Source organism: Hydra viridissima, unplaced genomic scaffold (genome assembly GCF_058129835.1).
Source record: "Hydra viridissima isolate aposymbiotic clone 2 unplaced genomic scaffold, HvirCarnegie_v1 scaffold_7, whole genome shotgun sequence".
NCBI classification, from domain to species: domain Eukaryota; kingdom Metazoa; phylum Cnidaria; class Hydrozoa; order Anthoathecata; family Hydridae; genus Hydra; species Hydra viridissima.
Genome location: NW_028324306.1, coordinates 7,602,037 through 7,620,736, shown reverse-complemented (window position 1 = coordinate 7,620,736; position 18,700 = coordinate 7,602,037). Strand labels below are relative to the sequence as shown.

General features: G+C 27.1%; 1 protein-coding gene and 1 pseudogene across 1 annotated transcript in view; one reads left to right on the top strand and one right to left on the bottom strand.

The window, feature by feature from the left end:
* The first annotated feature begins 3,261 nt into the window (after window positions 1–3,261).
* The window catches only part of LOC145184921 (serine/threonine-protein kinase SMG1-like), a 42,955-nt gene continuing 27,516 nt past the window's right edge, over window positions 3,262–18,700 (top strand). The window contains exons 1-21 of the mRNA XM_090094174.1: window positions 3,262–3,285; window positions 4,391–4,783; window positions 5,066–5,205; window positions 5,299–5,357; window positions 5,528–5,605; window positions 6,853–6,934; window positions 8,191–8,238; window positions 8,525–8,573; window positions 9,022–9,098; window positions 9,212–9,284; window positions 9,437–9,534; window positions 13,022–13,110; window positions 13,281–13,365; window positions 13,654–13,726; window positions 13,844–13,992; window positions 16,645–16,823; window positions 16,944–17,031; window positions 17,416–17,768; window positions 17,925–18,040; window positions 18,129–18,318; window positions 18,429–18,614. Of these exons, the coding sequence (XP_089950300.1) occupies window positions 4,426–4,783; window positions 5,066–5,205; window positions 5,299–5,357; window positions 5,528–5,605; window positions 6,853–6,934; window positions 8,191–8,238; window positions 8,525–8,573; window positions 9,022–9,098; window positions 9,212–9,284; window positions 9,437–9,534; window positions 13,022–13,110; window positions 13,281–13,365; window positions 13,654–13,726; window positions 13,844–13,992; window positions 16,645–16,823; window positions 16,944–17,031; window positions 17,416–17,768; window positions 17,925–18,040; window positions 18,129–18,318; window positions 18,429–18,614 (2,570 nt within the window). The 5' untranslated portion in view covers window positions 3,262–3,285; window positions 4,391–4,425. The remainder of the gene's footprint in view (window positions 3,286–4,390; window positions 4,784–5,065; window positions 5,206–5,298; window positions 5,358–5,527; window positions 5,606–6,852; window positions 6,935–8,190; window positions 8,239–8,524; window positions 8,574–9,021; window positions 9,099–9,211; window positions 9,285–9,436; window positions 9,535–13,021; window positions 13,111–13,280; window positions 13,366–13,653; window positions 13,727–13,843; window positions 13,993–16,644; window positions 16,824–16,943; window positions 17,032–17,415; window positions 17,769–17,924; window positions 18,041–18,128; window positions 18,319–18,428; window positions 18,615–18,700) is intronic.
* Window positions 14,336–15,075, bottom strand: LOC149885945 (uncharacterized; annotated as a pseudogene).

Below are 18,700 nucleotides of genomic sequence, written 5' to 3'. Positions count from 1 at the left end.
TAATTTCTACTCTTTTTTTGTGTTATATCTATTAATTTCTACTCTTTTTTTGGGACCGCAATGTTAAACATCTGCTTAGTTTGAAAAATTTAACATTGAAATTTTCCGTTAAAAGTGTATAGGATTTATCTAACCGGACCGGACATTTCGTCGTCAAGGTTAACGAGTTTAAGTAAAGCTTTGACAGGTTGATAAAAAGTTGATGAACCAATGTTACGTGTTTAATCATTAATAGAAAATGCAATAATAAAAATATAAGAAAGCAATTAATACCAAAAAGATATTTGACGGACACACATTGAATTGGTAAGACGTTTGCAGCGATTAACAGTTAATCGTCTAAAGCTTCATTAACAATTGCTTCTATTAAATGACTTTCTCAATCGAATTCAAATTGAGCTTTGATCGAATGATTTTATTCCCGTTAATCAACTGTCTATTACTATTAATAGAAGGTAGAAAAAAAATATATGGTATTATTTTCTGCAGCCTTTTCAAGAGAAACACCTCCTCCTTGCTAGTAAATCACTACCGTGTTTAAATGTTTCATATGATTTTTGATTTAGCTCTTTCTTATTGTTTTTTTAGCACATTAGCAGTTTTAAATAGGCCCAGCTCAATCAATTTGGAAAACGTTCCAATACTGTTGTGATGTAGATTTTCGATTATGACCAACACCTTTACTGTTTCATGTTTTAAAATCAATTGTACCTCCGACTGTCAATACTTTTTAAGAAACCTTTTTGAGTTGTGGAAGAGTTTTTCTAATATCCGAGCCTTCCTTAAGGTGGAGTGAGGTCAGAGTTAATTTAATATTTTGAGTCCTGCTACCTCATTTTTCTCAATTTACCAATAAATTTTTTAAAACTTACTAATTTGATAAAAAAAGAAAAGTTTTTTTTCTTTCTTCCTGTAATCATTGGGGTGGGAGGTGAGGGTCAACCTATTGATAAAATCTGTTTATATCATCAACTATAATGACTCTAATTAGATTGAATAAATCTTGACGAAATCAATTAACACCACTGAAGCTATAATCTTAAATATTCTTCGAATAGAAACAATATTCTCTTCAAACTAAATAACTCACCCAATTTTTAAAACTGCGCACTATTTAAATAAACTCGAAAGTTGAACTCTACTATATAGGTATGTGTGCAAAATTTTTAAACTATTCAAGTATTTAATTATTTTACATCATTATAAAGAGCTTTAAATCAGTATTACGATGGTGAAAATTTTATAAAAAACTAATGATTCTACTAAAATTTATGCCCATTTAAATGACAAAAATTCATTATAAGGAATGCTTAAGAAAACTGCAACCAACTTAAAAAATTAGCGTTCGGCTTACGGTGGTTTTATAATAGAACTTCATTGCTTAGTTTTTAGCTCACTACTTTGGCTCGTTTATATTTTTATTCAACTAATAACAGAATATGGTTTTTTTGTGTGTTTGTGTGTAAATCATGTTTTAAATACTTTAAAAAAATCACCAATATTTTAAATAAAGTTTCATTTTTCTAAAAAAACAATTTTTTAATGAATAAAAAAGTCAAATATACAAAATGCTCAAAATCGTGAATCCCCCCCCCCCAACCTCTACAACTGAAGAATATTTGGTACCTTTACTGCGTGCAAAAATAGAGCATAAGCGTGTCATTATTTTTTAATGAAATTTGGCAGGTACATAGAAAATAGATATAGAAAATTGATTCAAAAGTTAAAAAAAAAAAACCATCATCCCTTCAATGTCAATTCACTTCCAGAACAGGAATGAAGTTTTCAATAGCAATGAAATCACTAAAAACGATAGTAACTGCAAAAAAAAAACAAATTGCAATAAACTTACAACACTCTACTTTTAAAATATTATCTAAGTCAACATAAAATTCTAAAAAAAAGACGAGAAAAATCCATCCTTACGACACCTACTTCGAGCACGCGGTGTAAAAATGGTCACAGATTTTATCTTTAAAATCGGTGCCGTAAATCGCAGATACGCACGTACCTATACTATAAAAAACTTTTTTTTTTTTTTATAGAAAGAAAGTATTTTTGAAGTGAACTCGCAGAACATACACTTTTATTTTAAACACATGTATCGTTTTATTTTAACACATTGGGCCAATTATTTTAAAATATGAAAAAATTTTTCTTTAACAAGCTATTATGATCCATTTAACTTTTTTTTTCCTGGGCGAAAGGAAGGGGGAGGGGGGAAGGATTTGTAATTGTGAACAATAACTAGTGTAATGTTTTTTTTGTAACTCGGACCTTTTTTTGTATCTCGAACCTTTTTTGGCTTTTTTGAAAAAAATGTGCTCGGAGCTCTGTCAAAAAAAGCACATTTTTAATTCTGTAAAGATTCTAATACTGTATTTATTTATATTGGACAATTATATAGACTGCAATGTTTGAATGTCACTAGTTATTTCTTCCAGGTTTTTTTTTAATACTTTCTAAGACCTCCTTTTTTTAAGTTTCAAGTGGCTAAATTTCAACTTATATATAGTCGCCAAGAAAGGGTAACAAGACAGAAAGTTTAAACAGTTTATTTTTTGTGAATTAAAACAACTTTTGATTATTACACCTTTGCATTTGTAAGCAAAAGATCTATTTATCACAATAATTGGTACAAGTTGCTAAAGTTGTTTCATTTTAATTTACAAGCTTGTTCTGTCCACTGTGCTTTTGCAAAGAAATCTGTTTAAGATGATTGGCGAAAACTTCAAAAAATTAGCTTCTAATTACCAAACCATTCAACAATTACAATAAACTTGATTCGAACTTACATGGTCATATTATATGGTAGTATCACGAAAAATCTAAGCAACGAATCCAAGAGCTTTTATCTGTTAAACCTTCTATAAAAACTGATTTCATTGACCCTGATTTAAAATGTCTGGTTAATGAAAACATGGAACGTTTTAATAACAAAAATAAAAACCATTTAGATATATGCTCATTTAGGCTTGCCACTGCAAAGCTAAAAGGAGACATTGATTTTCTTAAGCTCGGCATTGTTTTTATTTTCATCACACTAATCCCTACCTTTTGATTCTGGATCCGCTTCTGTCTGGGAAGTTCTACATTCTTGCTCTAAAGGGACAAAGTTGACTTGATTTCGCGCGGAAATACCCTTACAACAACATTAATCGGACTTGTAAAATGCGGACTTTCGGTTAAGCAGAACGGTTGTAAATTGCGCCGTACGTTTATATTCACATACTATATACAGATTAACGGTGTCTCCAGAATTTCTAAAGTTTTCTGCCAAATAGTGTATGATTATACCATAAATGTTCTGAATTCATTTTTTGTTCTAAAAATAAGTAACGTACGTGTCAATTTAACACTACTTATTCGTGTGTGTGCGTGCGTGTGTCTGTGTGTGTGTGTGTGTGTCTGTGTGTCTGTGTGTGTGTGTTTGTGTCTGTGCATTATATATATTATATTTACACACATACGCATGTATATATATACATATATATGTATATATACACATGTATGTATGTACATATATTGTGTATATATGTTTATATACACATATATGTATATATGTACATATATATGTATGTATACATATGAAGACCACACTGGAAAAACGATCAAGCTACATTTTTACTTTTTTTGGGTTTTTCCCCCTGTTATATTCAGCTGCAGTTTAACTATATAATAATTGACTATATAGCTAGAAAACCAATCAAATTACACAGATATGGTGTTTTAAAGTTTAAAATCTAATTTCCTCAAAACAATAAAAATGTAGCTTGATTGTTTTTCCAGTGTGGTCTTCATATATGTATGTAAGTATATATATGCATGTAAGTATATGTATGTATACATATATGTATGTATACATATATGTATGTATACATATATGTATGTATGTATGTATGTATGTATGTATGTATGTATGTATGTATGTATGTATGTATGTATGTATGTATGTATGTATGTATGTATGTATGTATGTATGTGTGTTTGTATGTATGTATATGTGTGTGTGTATGAGTGTATGTATATAGATACACATACAGAGTGCAGAAGGAGTTTTTGTACAAAATTATAATTGTCAAAATGTATACACAAATAAGCAGTATAACACTGTATGCATATAAACAGTATTACACTGATCATAGACATGTAAATGTATACATCTTTGTGTATGTGTTCGTCTAACACTGTTTGTGTAGACAAATATGTATGTGTAGATAAATAGATAGATGCAAAGACTATATAAGATAACTCTTTATTCTTTTGATTGGTCAAATAAAAAAGTTTTAAATTTAATAATATGTAGTGTTTCTTTTAGAAATATTATTAAATAAAACATTTAGTGCAGAAAGTTATAGAAATAAAAATATTTTTTTAAAAATCTTTTTAGAATACCTTATTTCTAAGATTAGTTTTGCCACTCTGATGAGTGGTACTCGACAACAAAACTCTTCTCGCCCAAGAAAAACAAGACGAGATATTAGTCCTTCTGGGAAACGAGAAAAATTAGGTGAACATCGCAAACCACGCTCAGATCATGAAAAACCTAGAAGTGATAGTGACTTATTCAAACAAGATGAAAAATGTAAAGATGAGCGTGAGAAAGAGAGAAAAAAACGTGATGTAAACTCAACAAAAATAGTCAAGCGCCTTAGAAGTCCCCGACAGGTAAAAGAAATAACTACAGTGAAAAGTCTTGTGTCAAAAAAGGATCCTGTTAAGTTAAGAAATGAGGTAAAAGAAAAATTACGCTCAGACAAAAAACAAACAGAGTCTATAATTGGTAAGAATCTTTAAATATAAGTTTCTATTTTTTATGCCTTGTCATGTGTCTCAGTAAATTATACATAGTTTGTTGTAGATATGTGATTGTTTTCTTACTATTTTACAAAAAAAAATTTAAACTGACTAATGTTATTTTAGGTTTTTGCAATAAATTTACAACTTGAGCAAGAGGATTGCTCAAGTTGTAAATTAATAGCTAATGACTAATTCAATAAAAGTTTTTAATATTTAACATTAACCATTGATTTTGTAAGCATATTTAGTATAAAGTTATTTTCAGAGCGACATCCTCTTTTTCAAGACAACTCTCGGCTAGCACAGCTGATTTCACAGATAACTAATACTCAGGATGATATTTCAAGACGTATTTCATCAGCACAAAACTTTTTGGAATTCATATATGATGTAGCGCAAATAGAGGTCTGAAACTGAAACAATTTTTTTCATTAAGAATCTAAAACATTAAAATTTGGTTTATGTGTACTAAACTTTTGCTTAAATTTTTCTTTAAAGCCCCTAAAGCGTAACTGTTCAAATATATTTTCTGCTCTTGAAGAAGTTTTGAGGGAAAGGTATTATTTACTATTAGTATCAGTTTGTTATTTTAAGATTTATAATAATGAATTAGATATGTTAAAAAAATTTGTTTTAATTTGCTACTTTTTCTTTTTATTATAAGTTTATACATAAAATAATTTTCTTTTTATATAATCATATACAATAAGCTTTTCTTATTCTTCAGAGGTAACAATGAGCTAAAAGAGAAAGTTGTACATTGTTATGCATCTGTTGGGCATGTGTTGGGTATTGACTGTGACAAGTAAGTTTTCAGTTGAAAAGAATTTTTTAAAATTTTGTTCTTTTGACAAATATTTTTCTTAAAATCAAAACCTTTATTGTTGTAAAAGGTATAATTATGAGTTTTTAAGTACTAAATGTTAAATCTTATCTGAAAAAATGTTTTTTGATAGATTTCAAATTGATTAGATTAAAATAAGTGCAAACTGAACTATATCTTAGAGCATTGTAGCATTCTGAAGCATTAAAACCATTTAAAAAGGTAAGTAATTTAGCATTAAATTATTCAAAAAATTATTTTGAATAATTTAATGCCACATTACTTACCAAGTGCCAAAAGAGTTTGTTTTTAGTTTAAAGACAGTTTACCAGATTTAATTTTTTTTTTAATCTTGATTTATCTTTCTCTTCATTCAAGCAGATATAGAAAAGGTCATTTTCTATCAAGGTTTATTCAGTTCAAGGTTTATTCAGCTCAAGGTTTTTGGATTTTAACATGTTGAACAGACAGTAAAGATATTATTACACATACTTTATAATGGATTGTCAAAATTTTTTTTCACATTTCCTAAAAGAAAAATTGTATTCATTCTTACTGTTAACTATACTGTCTTGTATATTCTTTGCTATTAAGCAAAGAATATATATAAGATATGTTCTTATTTGCATTAAGTGTCTAAAAATATAAAGGCAGTTGATTGTTTGTAGTTTAAGGTTGAAAAATATTATTGTGGCCTAAGTATAAAACATTTCTATTCAATATTTATAAGTCTTTTTAGCTTTAAGTTATCAATAAAAAACTAATTAGTCAATAATTTACTAATTAGACTTTGAGTTGATGACTCAATAAAAAGAAGTGATTTTGGAAGGCTGAGCTGTTGCTATAATCAAATTTGAAAAAAAAGTTTGAGGTTGAGATGCAGCAAGAAATTTGCATCTTAAGTGCTGAAGTAATTTTGGATATATTCTATCATCACTGACAAACATTAAAATGATCATAATTCATAAGGTTTTAATCAAAAGTAAATTGTTTAAAATCTAGAATTGAGAGGGTAAAAATACTAAAATAATAAAATTTTATAGATGTAGAAAAAAAAAGAAGCATGTTAATTTTCAAAATTATTTTTTAAAATTAGGTTTCTTAGAAAAAATAAAAATAAGTTTGTTCTACTCTATGTTCAGTTTGACCTGATTTTACTCAAATCACTTGTTTATGCATGTGAAAGTTGATTGATTTTGATGATAATATCAATTAACTTTCCTAAATAGATTTTTTCAATGGATATTTTCAAAAATTCCATCAGCTGTTGATGACCAACTGCGTGTTCTTTATCTATCTACAATTGCTCAGGTAAATTGACAGATTATGTCATTAGTATTTAACTCCTGTAGTTCTTTTGTGTTTTTTACATGTTAAAACTTTTGTTCTGTTACATGTTAAATTTAAAAAAATCTTTTGAATAAACATTACTTTGCTTTAAAAGATATGAAAATGTTTATCCAAAATTAGAAAAAACAGTAAAGGCCTTGAAAAGTTACAAGCTTTGAGTTAGTGACTCTAATTTGGTTGCCAGAAATGCTCTATAAAGCATCAAGTGAATTGAAAAATTTGTTTACTACACCTAGCATAATATCTATAGGTGTAAATATGTCAATTATCAATCTGGAGTCATCAAAGTTACACAAGGGTTCAAGTAAGCAGTTCAAAAAGGCACTTGTTTAAAAATGAACAACCCATATCAACTAGCCCCAATCTTTTGACATAAAAATAGTTACGGTTCACTCAGTATCATAATGCAGTGTAGTCAACTTTATAAATGCATTAAATAAAAAAATAGTTGTTAACATTGAAAACATGCAGCAGTAAAAAATTCAGTATTATCTCTTTTGGGGCAACTTTTAAGATAAACTTGGCAAAAAATTTTTCAAAATCAACATAAATAAAACTTTGTGCAATTACTGAACCAAATCAAAATTACATCAACCAGAATTAAAATACTGCACAGTATGAAGTAACCTAAAAGGATATCTGACAAGCATCAAAATCAGCTAGCCCTAGTCTCTTCTATTATTGCTATCTTTAAGCAGAGCATCAAAATGTAAATAGCCATTCCAATATGTTATACCCACATTTTGAAATCTTAACATTATGTCTAGTCACAAGTAATAGCTTTAATTTTTTCTTTAATAAATAAACATTGCAAATGATTTATAGAAACCTAATTTTTGAATGTAATGAAATTATTTTAACATGTTAGGTGCTAGCCTTTTGTAAATTATAGATACTGCCAGTTTTTTTTTTGTTTTTTTTCTTAAATTCATATTTGTTAGGCGCTGAATAATCTTTTTGGAAATCTGCTAGTTTCTCTGGCATAGCAAGCAGGCTTTCTAGTTAAAAATTTTTTGCTGAAGCATTCTTATTATTGTTATTACAATTTATTTAATTTATTTCTTATTATCTCAAAAATTTATCAAAAGAATCTCTATATGTTTCATTTTATCAAAATTTAGAATTTGCAATTTATTGTAAATATTATCTATATTATTATTACTATTATTATATAACTAGTTTTAGTTAAGCTATCTTTATTACTTTACTTTAATTAGGCAATCAAGTTAGATGTTGGGAAACAAGTTTTCCTAGACACTATGCCTGTAAGATTTTTTCTTATTTGTTTAGACTTTAGTTTATATTTATTTTATTAAATGCTTAAACTCCATTAAAAACAACTGAATGTAAATTTCTAATGTGTTGAAAAGATGAATGTAAAGTGAAGGCTTTTAATAGATGAAAATTGAAAATAAAACGTGACACTAGAAAAATCAGTAAAGTGTTAAGTAAAAAGAATCCTATTGTAAAAAAAAAAATTTAATTTATGTCAAAAAAAAAAAAAAAAAAAAACTTCACAAAATATCTTTATATCTTTGTAACTAATTTCAGATGATCATGGCAAGTCTCCAAGATGTTTTAGAAAATGCAGATGCACCAGGTATTTTTTAAGAATATAAGCAAAAAATTCAGTAAGTTAATTTATATAATACTTAAAATAATAGAAAAATTTATATAATACTTAAAACAATAGAAAAATAGAAATTGAGTTTTAATTAACTTTTTTTTAAATTTAAATCAAAGTGATAAAATGATTTTTTTTTTTTTTTTTTTTTTTTTTTGTATTTTATTATTTTCCCAAATTTTGCAACCTATCCATAAATATATAGTATAAAGTATAAAGTTTAGAAAATTGTTTTTCAAATAGATTTTTTAATTGAGAAAAACTATTAATCAATAAGTATTGAGCAATTGCACTAAAATCAGTGTCAATGACCTCTCTTGTATCTTCAGTCTGGTACATCAACTTGATAAAAGTTTAATTTTTTTCTTCCTGACAAAATTTATTTTAATAAAGTTTGTTATTTTTCTTAATTTTTCATTTACAGATCTCCTTGCAATCATCTTGGATATTTTAAAGATTGTAGCACAAGACTATCCACATATTTTCAGTGAATATTTTCGAGTAAATGTTGTGTTTTTTATTTTTATTTTCTATGTTAATTGCTGTGCTAATGAGAAAATGACTTACTTTAGAATTTCTGACAAATTGTTAAAAAAACATGGGTTCTTTTCCAGGATGCTGTTGATATTCTAGTTGGGTGGCATATTGATGTTTCACAAAATGATATTCTAATTGAAAAAACTGCAGGTTTACTGTTAATATGATTTAAAAAATTGATGAATAATAATTTAAGATTATTTATGATAAAATAATTTAATCAGCACAAGAAACTTTAATGAACATATTAGTGCTGTTCTTTTATTTTTTTTTTTTAAAAAAAAAAAAAAAATTTTTTTTAGATTGTCTTGTGAGCTTTCATCCATATTGGGTTTCAGATATGCGGTTTTCATTAACATTACTGGGACAGTTTCTTGAAGACATGGAGGCCTATGCTGAGGTGACAGCATAGTTTATAATTATTTGTAAAAATTTCACAAAATGATTTGATCAGTTGTTATACAACCCAAATAATAAAGTTTTATGAAAAAACAATCCTAGTTTTATGAAAAAATAAAGTTACAAAGTTTTATTAAAAGATAAAGTTAAAAAATTTGAGAAAAGGTTAAAAAATTAAAGTATATGAATTATATAATCTTCATGTTTCACTTTTTGCTCTCAAAATTTATGTAAAATAAATTTTATGAATCTATACATCAAGTTTGAAATCATCGAAAATGATCCCAAGTATTTTTGCTAGGAAAATTTGGTGTTAAGAAAGAAATGCTAAAATTTTAAACAACTCACAAAAGGAAAATTTGTTTTTTTTCTTTTATAAGTTGTACAATTATTGGATAATAATATCAAGGCTTGAATTCTTTCTCCTGTTAACCAGTTTTTCACTTCAGCACTTTCTACTAGTTAGAAAAGATTATTGTATTTGTAAAACTTTTCTTGTAATCTATTATGCTGTTTAACATTATTTTCTTACACTATTTTTCTTAAAAGGATTTTTTACCATTTAAAAGCGAAAACGTTTTTAAATGGTAAAAAATCCTATCAGCAAAAATTGGCTACTTTATGTTTATGTAACACAAACATTTAGAATTTATTTTTTAAATATTTTTCCATAGTTAAGTAAATGTTCTAAAGATTGAGCAAGGCCGGATTAAGGGTCTTGGGGGCCGGGAGCCGAAAAATATTTGGGGCCCCATTCCTAAAAAAGTGTATTTTAAAATGAATGCAAAAAACATAAGATTACTTTTTTATTTAAATAGAAACTTTTCTTGCTTTTACATTTGCAAAATCAATTACAACATCTTGAAAACTTATATTTTTTAACAGTGTTCTTTCAATTGTCATTAAACAAAGAGCATTTAAACGATCATTTAACATTGAGGAACGGAGATCATTCTTAACTATTGCCATTTTTGAAAATGCTCTCTCTGCACTACAATTAGTAATGGGAAGAGTAAGAAAAATCCGATATGCGATGTCAACATTGGGAAAAACTGATTCTAACTTATTCCTACAAGTTGCTTGTAAACATTCAAGTGCTGATATATTCTTCTCATTAGACAATTTCTTCATAACTTGTTGATGAAATGTATGAAACATTTCCTCTGCCCTGGTTTCCTCGGCTTTCTAAGTGTTTAGCAATGGATCAAATTTTGCTAAGAATTCGAAGGCCCCGAGAAAATTTCCATTACTGAAGTCATCTATTTCTTCTGAATCACCTCTAAAAGCTAGACCTCGACTGCACAAAAACTTCAAGCATTTAACAACTCTTCTCAGAACTTCCCTATAGTAACGCTTTTCCTCCAACTGCTGTTTTAAATGAATATCAATTTTTCCTTTTAATGTAACTTTTCAAAAATAGCACTGGACTGCATCAGAATGCTGCTTGCTTTGTTCGTGTCTATGTATAGAACGCAGTCCATGTGCCCAGTCGTTGAATCCAAATCCAAAATTGTCGTCTGAATCTTGAAAAAGCAAGCAGAAGAAACAAAATATTTTTCCTGTGGATGGTGAATAGATAAGCCAGTCTCTCTTTCGAATTTCACCATTTTTCAGCTTAAAAGAAAAACAGATGAGAGCAGCACCTTATTTTGGTATTTGTTACTTTTTTAGATTTTTCAAAACTTTTGTCTTCAACATTTTGATCAGGAATTTCTTTCATAGAAATGCAGTAGCGCTGTGCTTCTTTCAAATCCGTCCACAATGCTGGGTCAGATTGACATATTAACAAACTGGAGTAAAACAAAAAACAACGTTGCAGTTTAAGTTAACGATTAAATATAATAATGCGTTTAATAATATTACTCATAACAAAAATAATAACAATAATGATAATAAAAACAGCAATAACAAAAGAAATAATAATAATGGTAATAACAATAATAACAATAAATTTAACTATTTATTCTTTCCTCTAAATTCCAAGGTATTCTAACATTGCCATATGGCACATTTTCTTGCTGCGCTGTTGAAGCAGTTGGATTTGATTCAGTTGAAAAACATTAATTCTCCTCTAATGTTTTATCAGGAGATCGGAAAAAATTAGTCAATTTTGGGATTTTTTTAATGTTGTTTGCTGTCTGTCACATTCATTTTTTTTCAGTTTGCGTTTTAAATTTCCGCTCAGATATTTTCTGTACATTATTGTCCAATTATTGCAAAAATAATTGTACAGATATTTTCTGTACATTATTGTCCAATTATTGCAAAAATAATTGTAATCTTAATTTATAACTCTTTAGTGGTAAAAAAAAAAAAAAAAAAGAAGTAAAAAACTAATATTTCAAAAAATATATAAAATATTTAATACATATTTAACAACAAATATAAAAAAATAAAAAAAATAAACTATTAATTTAAGTGATATTATTTGTTCTCAAATAAAATAAAAAGTTCAAATCAAAATGTCAATTCGCATTTCTTGATAAATAATTAAGCAGTTTAGCATTTAACTTGTATCCGTTTATTTCACTTTTTCAAGTAAGTAAAAAAAGATAAAAATTGTTCGAACTTTTTTCCAATGCAGTTCGAACGTGTTCAAGTTCGAACTTTTTTTTAAAAGTTTAGAGTTTTTATTTTTAATTACATGAGAAATTAATGGAATTAATTTGATTAGAAATTATCAAAGTTAATAAAACTAATTTAGAATGTCAAGTCATATATAATAAAAAAAATAATATAAATGTTAAAAATCAGGGGCCCCACTGATACCCTCATTTTTGGGGGCCGGGCGCCTAGGCTCCCAGGAACCCGGGTTAATCCGGCATTGAGATTGAGTGTTATAAGTTTTTAACAAGGTCATTAAGAAGCCTAACAAAGATTAAAAGCAATTCCATAGTAATACAGAAGAAGGAAAATCACAATCCAAACAGAAAAAATGAAAATAGTGGCAAACACAAATTGTCCCATTCATGAGTGATAAGTAACAAGCAGCAACATAAGTGTAGAGGAGAGTGTGAGCAACACTCTATGATACAAATTGTTAAATATTCCAAAGTATGTTCTAATTCAGTATTCTTTTCTACTTGACATAAGTATGAAAATCTATTATACTTCATTCTTTTTTTATTCCTTTTTTTAACAATCTTAAAAGGATGGTAACCACTGAATTACAAATATTAGTGCTCTTTTGATGCAAGCTTTATGAGATAGAAAAGTATTCATATTTTTCAAAATGATTTTTAAACAGTTGTAAACTGAGATTATGATAATTTATTATATTCAGGAGTTTTTGGGTTGCAAAGGTTTTTTATATTTAACAATAAGTAGTTTTACCTATTTTTTCTAGTGAGGCAATCACAATAAAAATATTCAGTTTAAATTGCATGTTTGTTTTGTGTTTATTTTTTAAATTTTAGGTAAGTAAGAAATTAAATCTACTAAGTGTTGTACTTTTGGCTTTTGTTAATAGCATTAATTTGCATATTTAGGAGTTGGGTGGCATCACAAATTGTAAGTTCAGTAAAGAAGACACACCATCTCCTCTTGTATCATTATCAAAGCTCACTGCTCTCACAGGGTAACTATTGTTTTGTTATTCTTCTTCTAAGTGAATCTCAGTTTTTGTTTTTATAACTCAATTTTGACTCTAAAATATTTATTTTTGATTTTTATAGAATGCTGAATGCTCATTTCTTGAAGCATTTTGAGATGATAAATATTTATATATGTGTGTGTGTGTTTTTGTAGGGTGTTTACTACAGTTGTAACAGGATTGGGTGAGTATTTTAGCCCTGGAAGAGAAGCTAAAATAACTGGAAACTATATTGTAGAGGTAATTCTGCAGCAAAGTTTTTTTTTTAAGCTGAAGTTGTCATGTTTACATCACAAGTAAACCTAGAACTAATCTTGAAAAAAATTTCTTTTAATAGTTCAACAAAAATTTTACATGATATTTTTAATTTTGTAAAAATTTATTATGATTTCTTTTAATTTTTCTTTTTTTAATTTAATTTCTTTTTAACAAAAATTTTACATGATATTTTTAATTTTGTAAAAAGCATCTTTAAAAATATTTCTCTATAAGATTTTAAATTACTTTTCTAACTATTCTTTTTTTTAGACTGTTGATCGTATCATACATTGTGTTGATATTTGTGGTTATGACCTTAAATATGAAAAGCTTCTTAGTTCAGGTTAAAATTAATTTATATCTAAATTTTTACTTTTGATAGTGTGTGTGACTTCTCAGAATAAAAAAAATAAACAAATTTAAACTTGTTGAACTATTTCAGTTAAATTTTTGATTTCAGCAAATAAATGTTTAACAGTGTTAGTCGGCTTATTGGGTCATAATATCAGTGTATGCTGTGTGAAGCTAGTCGGTTTTGTAAATTCACAACTCAGATGCAATCATTATCTCTCCTATGATTTACTTAAATCTGCTCTTCATTTAATTGAGGTTTCTATTTTTATTATAAACCTTTAGTGCACCTATAATGCTTCTACACTTTTTTTATGTAAATGCTCCTTAATAATATGATTTTTTATAAAAGTGATTCTTGAAATAATATTCTCCTAACAGTTAATCAGTGTGCTTGAAATTTATTTGAAATTTGAATAAAAAATATATATTTATATAATAATATATATAACTTCTCTGTATTGCTGCAGTTTGCAATTTGATTTTATATATATATATATATATATATATATATATATATATATATATATATATATATATATATATATATATATATATATATATATATATATATATATATATATATTTGGGTAGGTTAATTTTACACTGGTCTATTGCATAATGCTGTAGTAGTTGGAGGTAGTTGAAATAAGATACCTCGAAAAATTTCAGATGTGTGAATATTTTCAGCACATCTTTTGTCAAGAAGGCCACTAAAGCTTCCTGGTCCAGTTGTTGCACCATCTAGTTTTTTAAAAAGAGCTCTTAAAGGAAGTTCATTTTGATATAGCGCGCACCCAATGAGGTGCAGTTTTCTTTTTAACAACTCTTCAAGTTTTACCACAAAGCCACTTATTGGGTCAGTATTTGTAGCAGTATTATTAAGAAGAATTACCTGAATACTTTCAACACTGTTAAATTCTTGTAAAACACTGAAAGTCTCTTTTGCAAGTACTAAACCAGTTGTGCCAATAATAGGAAGCGTTCTATGAGTCAAATAGGTTCCAGTAGATTTTCCATCTTTGTAAGTAAATGTGAGGTGATGTTCAGGTTCAATAGATTTTTTGAGCAATTCCCCTTTAGGTGAGTTTATTATGTTAGAAGTTCAAGTAGTCTGATCAAGTTTGCTATCCACACCAAGGCAAATTAACTGATTTTTTTTTTCTAGATCTTTACATTAACTATCTTTACTTGTGCTTTAGCCCTATCCAATTTGCACTTAACAATCAAGATGTGATTATTATCAACATCATTTCTCAAAATATGTTTAATGTCATGTAGTAAAGCATTTGCAAGAGCTGAACTTAAGTTTGATGAACACTCATTTCTGACTAATTCCATAGCAAACCTGGGAAGTTTAATTAAATTGTAGTCTCCAGGAAATTTCTTTATTGGTTGCCATTCAGCTTCTTCTTGAAAGAAATTGCAGCATACAAAATTTGCGTGTACTTAAAAATTATATTAACAAGAGTACAATGAGATTACCTCAGTTTCAGTTGAATAGCTAGTTTCTTTAGATGACTTTTTATGTTGTATGAGAGATTCTGCTTTATCAACTACCCTTTGAGATAGTTGATGCTCATTATAGATCCTCTTGTTTTCTTTGAAAGCTACTTTATCATCTAAAGAAAGTTGATATGCTCCTTTTGGACCAGTTTTCTGCCTCTTATCTCGAAGATAAACTCTATCTTCAAGAGGTACTTTTGCAATTTGAGGGCAAATACATATAATATGTTCTTCTGAGCAATTTGCTTTATTGGATGTTACTTTTCTATCACTGCAATGTAGCATATTCAATGAGCAAGAACAAGCAGAAATATTGAAAAGCTTATCCAAATTTGCATGAAGATTTTGTTTGGTACTTGCTCTACCATGCTTGCGTTTAATGTTTTTCACTAGAATGAGAAGATCCTTTACCTTTCTAGTAATAGATTTGTCAGTTATTAGAGGTAGATTTGGATTCACTGCAGCCAAAATTGATTTTAAATTATTATTAATTTGCTCAGTAACTTCTATGATATCTTTAGTGGGCTTTACATGAATAAGATAATATTAGTATTGAATAACCTGTCTGTAAGTACTTTTCTCTGTCATTAGCAATTCACATGGACCACCACCATACTTCTTTCCACTTTTTTTGTGTAATAAGTGTGACTATAATTTTCTGCGTTTTTTTTTTGTTGATCATATTTGTAATTCTTCTTGGAGTTGTTTTTGTTTACTATTTTATATTTATTGGTTTATTCATTTAACAAACGCCAGATGCGCTGAATTTGATTGGCTGCTGTAACTTAGCAAACATTTTATTGGTTGCATTATATATTCAAAGCATGATATTTTGAAACAAGATAACTTGTTTGGAATTTAAAATTTCAACGATTGCAATTTCAAATATTTTAAAAACTTACAAATTTAGTCCATAATTGAGGACTTAAAATCCGCAAGCCATTTTTAATACAGTATTCCTGAAATTTGGTGGAGCTTTTGTAATACCCTAGTTACAGTAACTGCAGCATTACTTAACTTGATGTTAAAAAAAAAATACAATCGACCTACCCTAATATATATATATATATATATATATATATATATATATATATATATATATATATATATATATATATATATATATATATATATATATATATATATATATATATATATATATATATACATATACATATATATATACATATATATATATAAATGTTCTTTGATATTGCTATGGTTTAGAAATCTTTACAATAAAATCCTAAAAATAGTTTGCTATGTAAGAAAAATTTTTTCAAATAAAATTGAAAGTTGCTATTACATTTGTAGTAGCTCTTTTATTGTTTAAAAGAAAACTTTTCAGTTCACTTCTTTGTTGAGTTTCATGTTGATATTTATTATTTTTTGATTGTTGTTTAGATTGTTACAAGTGTGGGTCAATCACTGCCAATGGGTGTAATTCCTGAACTATTACAACCAAAAAAACCTCTCATGACATTACGATGCCATGCTGATCCTGACATGTTAAAAATAATACTTAAAATTTTTCAAGCTTTGTTAAGCATAAAAAACATACCTTTTTTAGAGGCTGTTTACAAGTAAATGTTTGAACAATTCTTTTACAATATTGCTTTTTTAACATTTTGCTTAATATTGCTTTTTTAGATATTAATTTTTTGTTTTACTAAATTATTTTTAAAATTTCAATTTGATTTCAGATATTTTGTTGATGACATAAAAACTGCTTACAGTTTTTTGGTTAAAAGCATCTGTCAAAGTGGTTTGCCCTCTGAAAAGAAAGATATTGTGAGCCTAAATCCAAAAATTTTACCAGTTATTACTTTTATTATTATTATTATTATTATTATTATTATTATTGTTATTATTATTATTATTATTATTATTATTATTATTATTATTATTATTATTATTATTATTATTATTATTATTATTATTATTATTATTATTATTATTATTATTATTATTATTATTATTACTATTACTATTATTATTATTATTATTATTATTATTATTATTATTATTATTATTATTATTATTATTATTATTATTATTATTATTATTATTATTATTATTATTATTACTATTTATTTTTTCTTTTTTTTTCTTTTTTAAAAACAAAATTTGAAAGAATTATTTTTGATTTCTAAAGTTTTTAATTTTTTTTAATAGCTTGAAGAAGAAACAATTTCTGTAAATGATGCATACTGTATTGTAATATTTGATCTATCTGCACTTGCTGAAATTGCTACTTTTAAGTCATCAGTCACTGGTGCATGGAGAGTTGATCCAAGTACCTATAGTCTTTTAACTGAGAGTCTTGATCCTACAGATGAGCAGCTTGTCATTCATTTTCCTGCAGTACAGTTTTCAATACTTAGTTGTCTTTTTGTACATTCACAACGCTGTAATCACTTCATTCCAAGTTCAAAAACCAAAAGTCCAGTACATTCTTATGAATCACAGCATTTAATTAAAATGCTATGCAAAATATCTACTAACCAAATAACAGCTGTTGACACCAAGTAAGTTTTCCTGATGGGATGTTAAATATAATGCCAAATTTTTTAAGTTTTTGGATAGTCAGCTTTAATTACCTGACTACCCAAAATTACCCAAAGGAAAAGTCTTGTTATTTTTACCCCTTGTCAGTTTAGCAATTTTTGAGATTTTATTTTAAGATGTTTGTGCGCTGTTTGGCTAAGTGACATTATAAACTCAATAGCAGCCCTGCCAATGGATTTACAAAAACGACAATGGAATGTTACTCAAGTAGTTCATGCACTTGTTGTTCTTTGTAAGGTTTTCATTTTAGAGAAAACTTTTACCAATTTTTTTACTAATTTTTTTTTTTTTTTCATTTTACATTTTAATTTATTTCTTAGCATATGACGTTGAACAATCGGTTAGAGAGGAAATTTCCAATTCCATTATGAAAGTCACAAGTACTGGTCTTATAAATCCGCTAGTTTTGGGGAAGTTATTGGCAGAATGCTTGCCACATTTGACAAATAAAAACTTGCAAGAAAAATATTTTAAAATGATTTTAGCATTTCCTGCTGATATCCTTGCCAGGTAAGCAAAAATTTTATTTCAAATTTTTTTTTTAAGGATGGTAAAGTTTTTATCATTAAAGAAATTTTTATACTTTATTTTATTTATTATTTTTACTTTTATTACTTTAGCTTGCCAACAGTCTTGTTATCTTCAAACAAACACAAGTCAACCACTTTAAATCGCTCTTTATTTGTGACCTGCAAAAATGACCTCTGGTTGTTGTGTAAGCAGCATATGGCTCGTTCTCCTACTGGAACTTTACATACACATGCTTTCAAAATAGTTATGCGACACTTGTTGCAGCCACGTGACAGGCATGTATTTTAATTGCATCCAATTTTTAACTTTTAACTTAACTGATTTTTGGATTAAGAAATATTTTCTGTTGAATTAAAGTTTT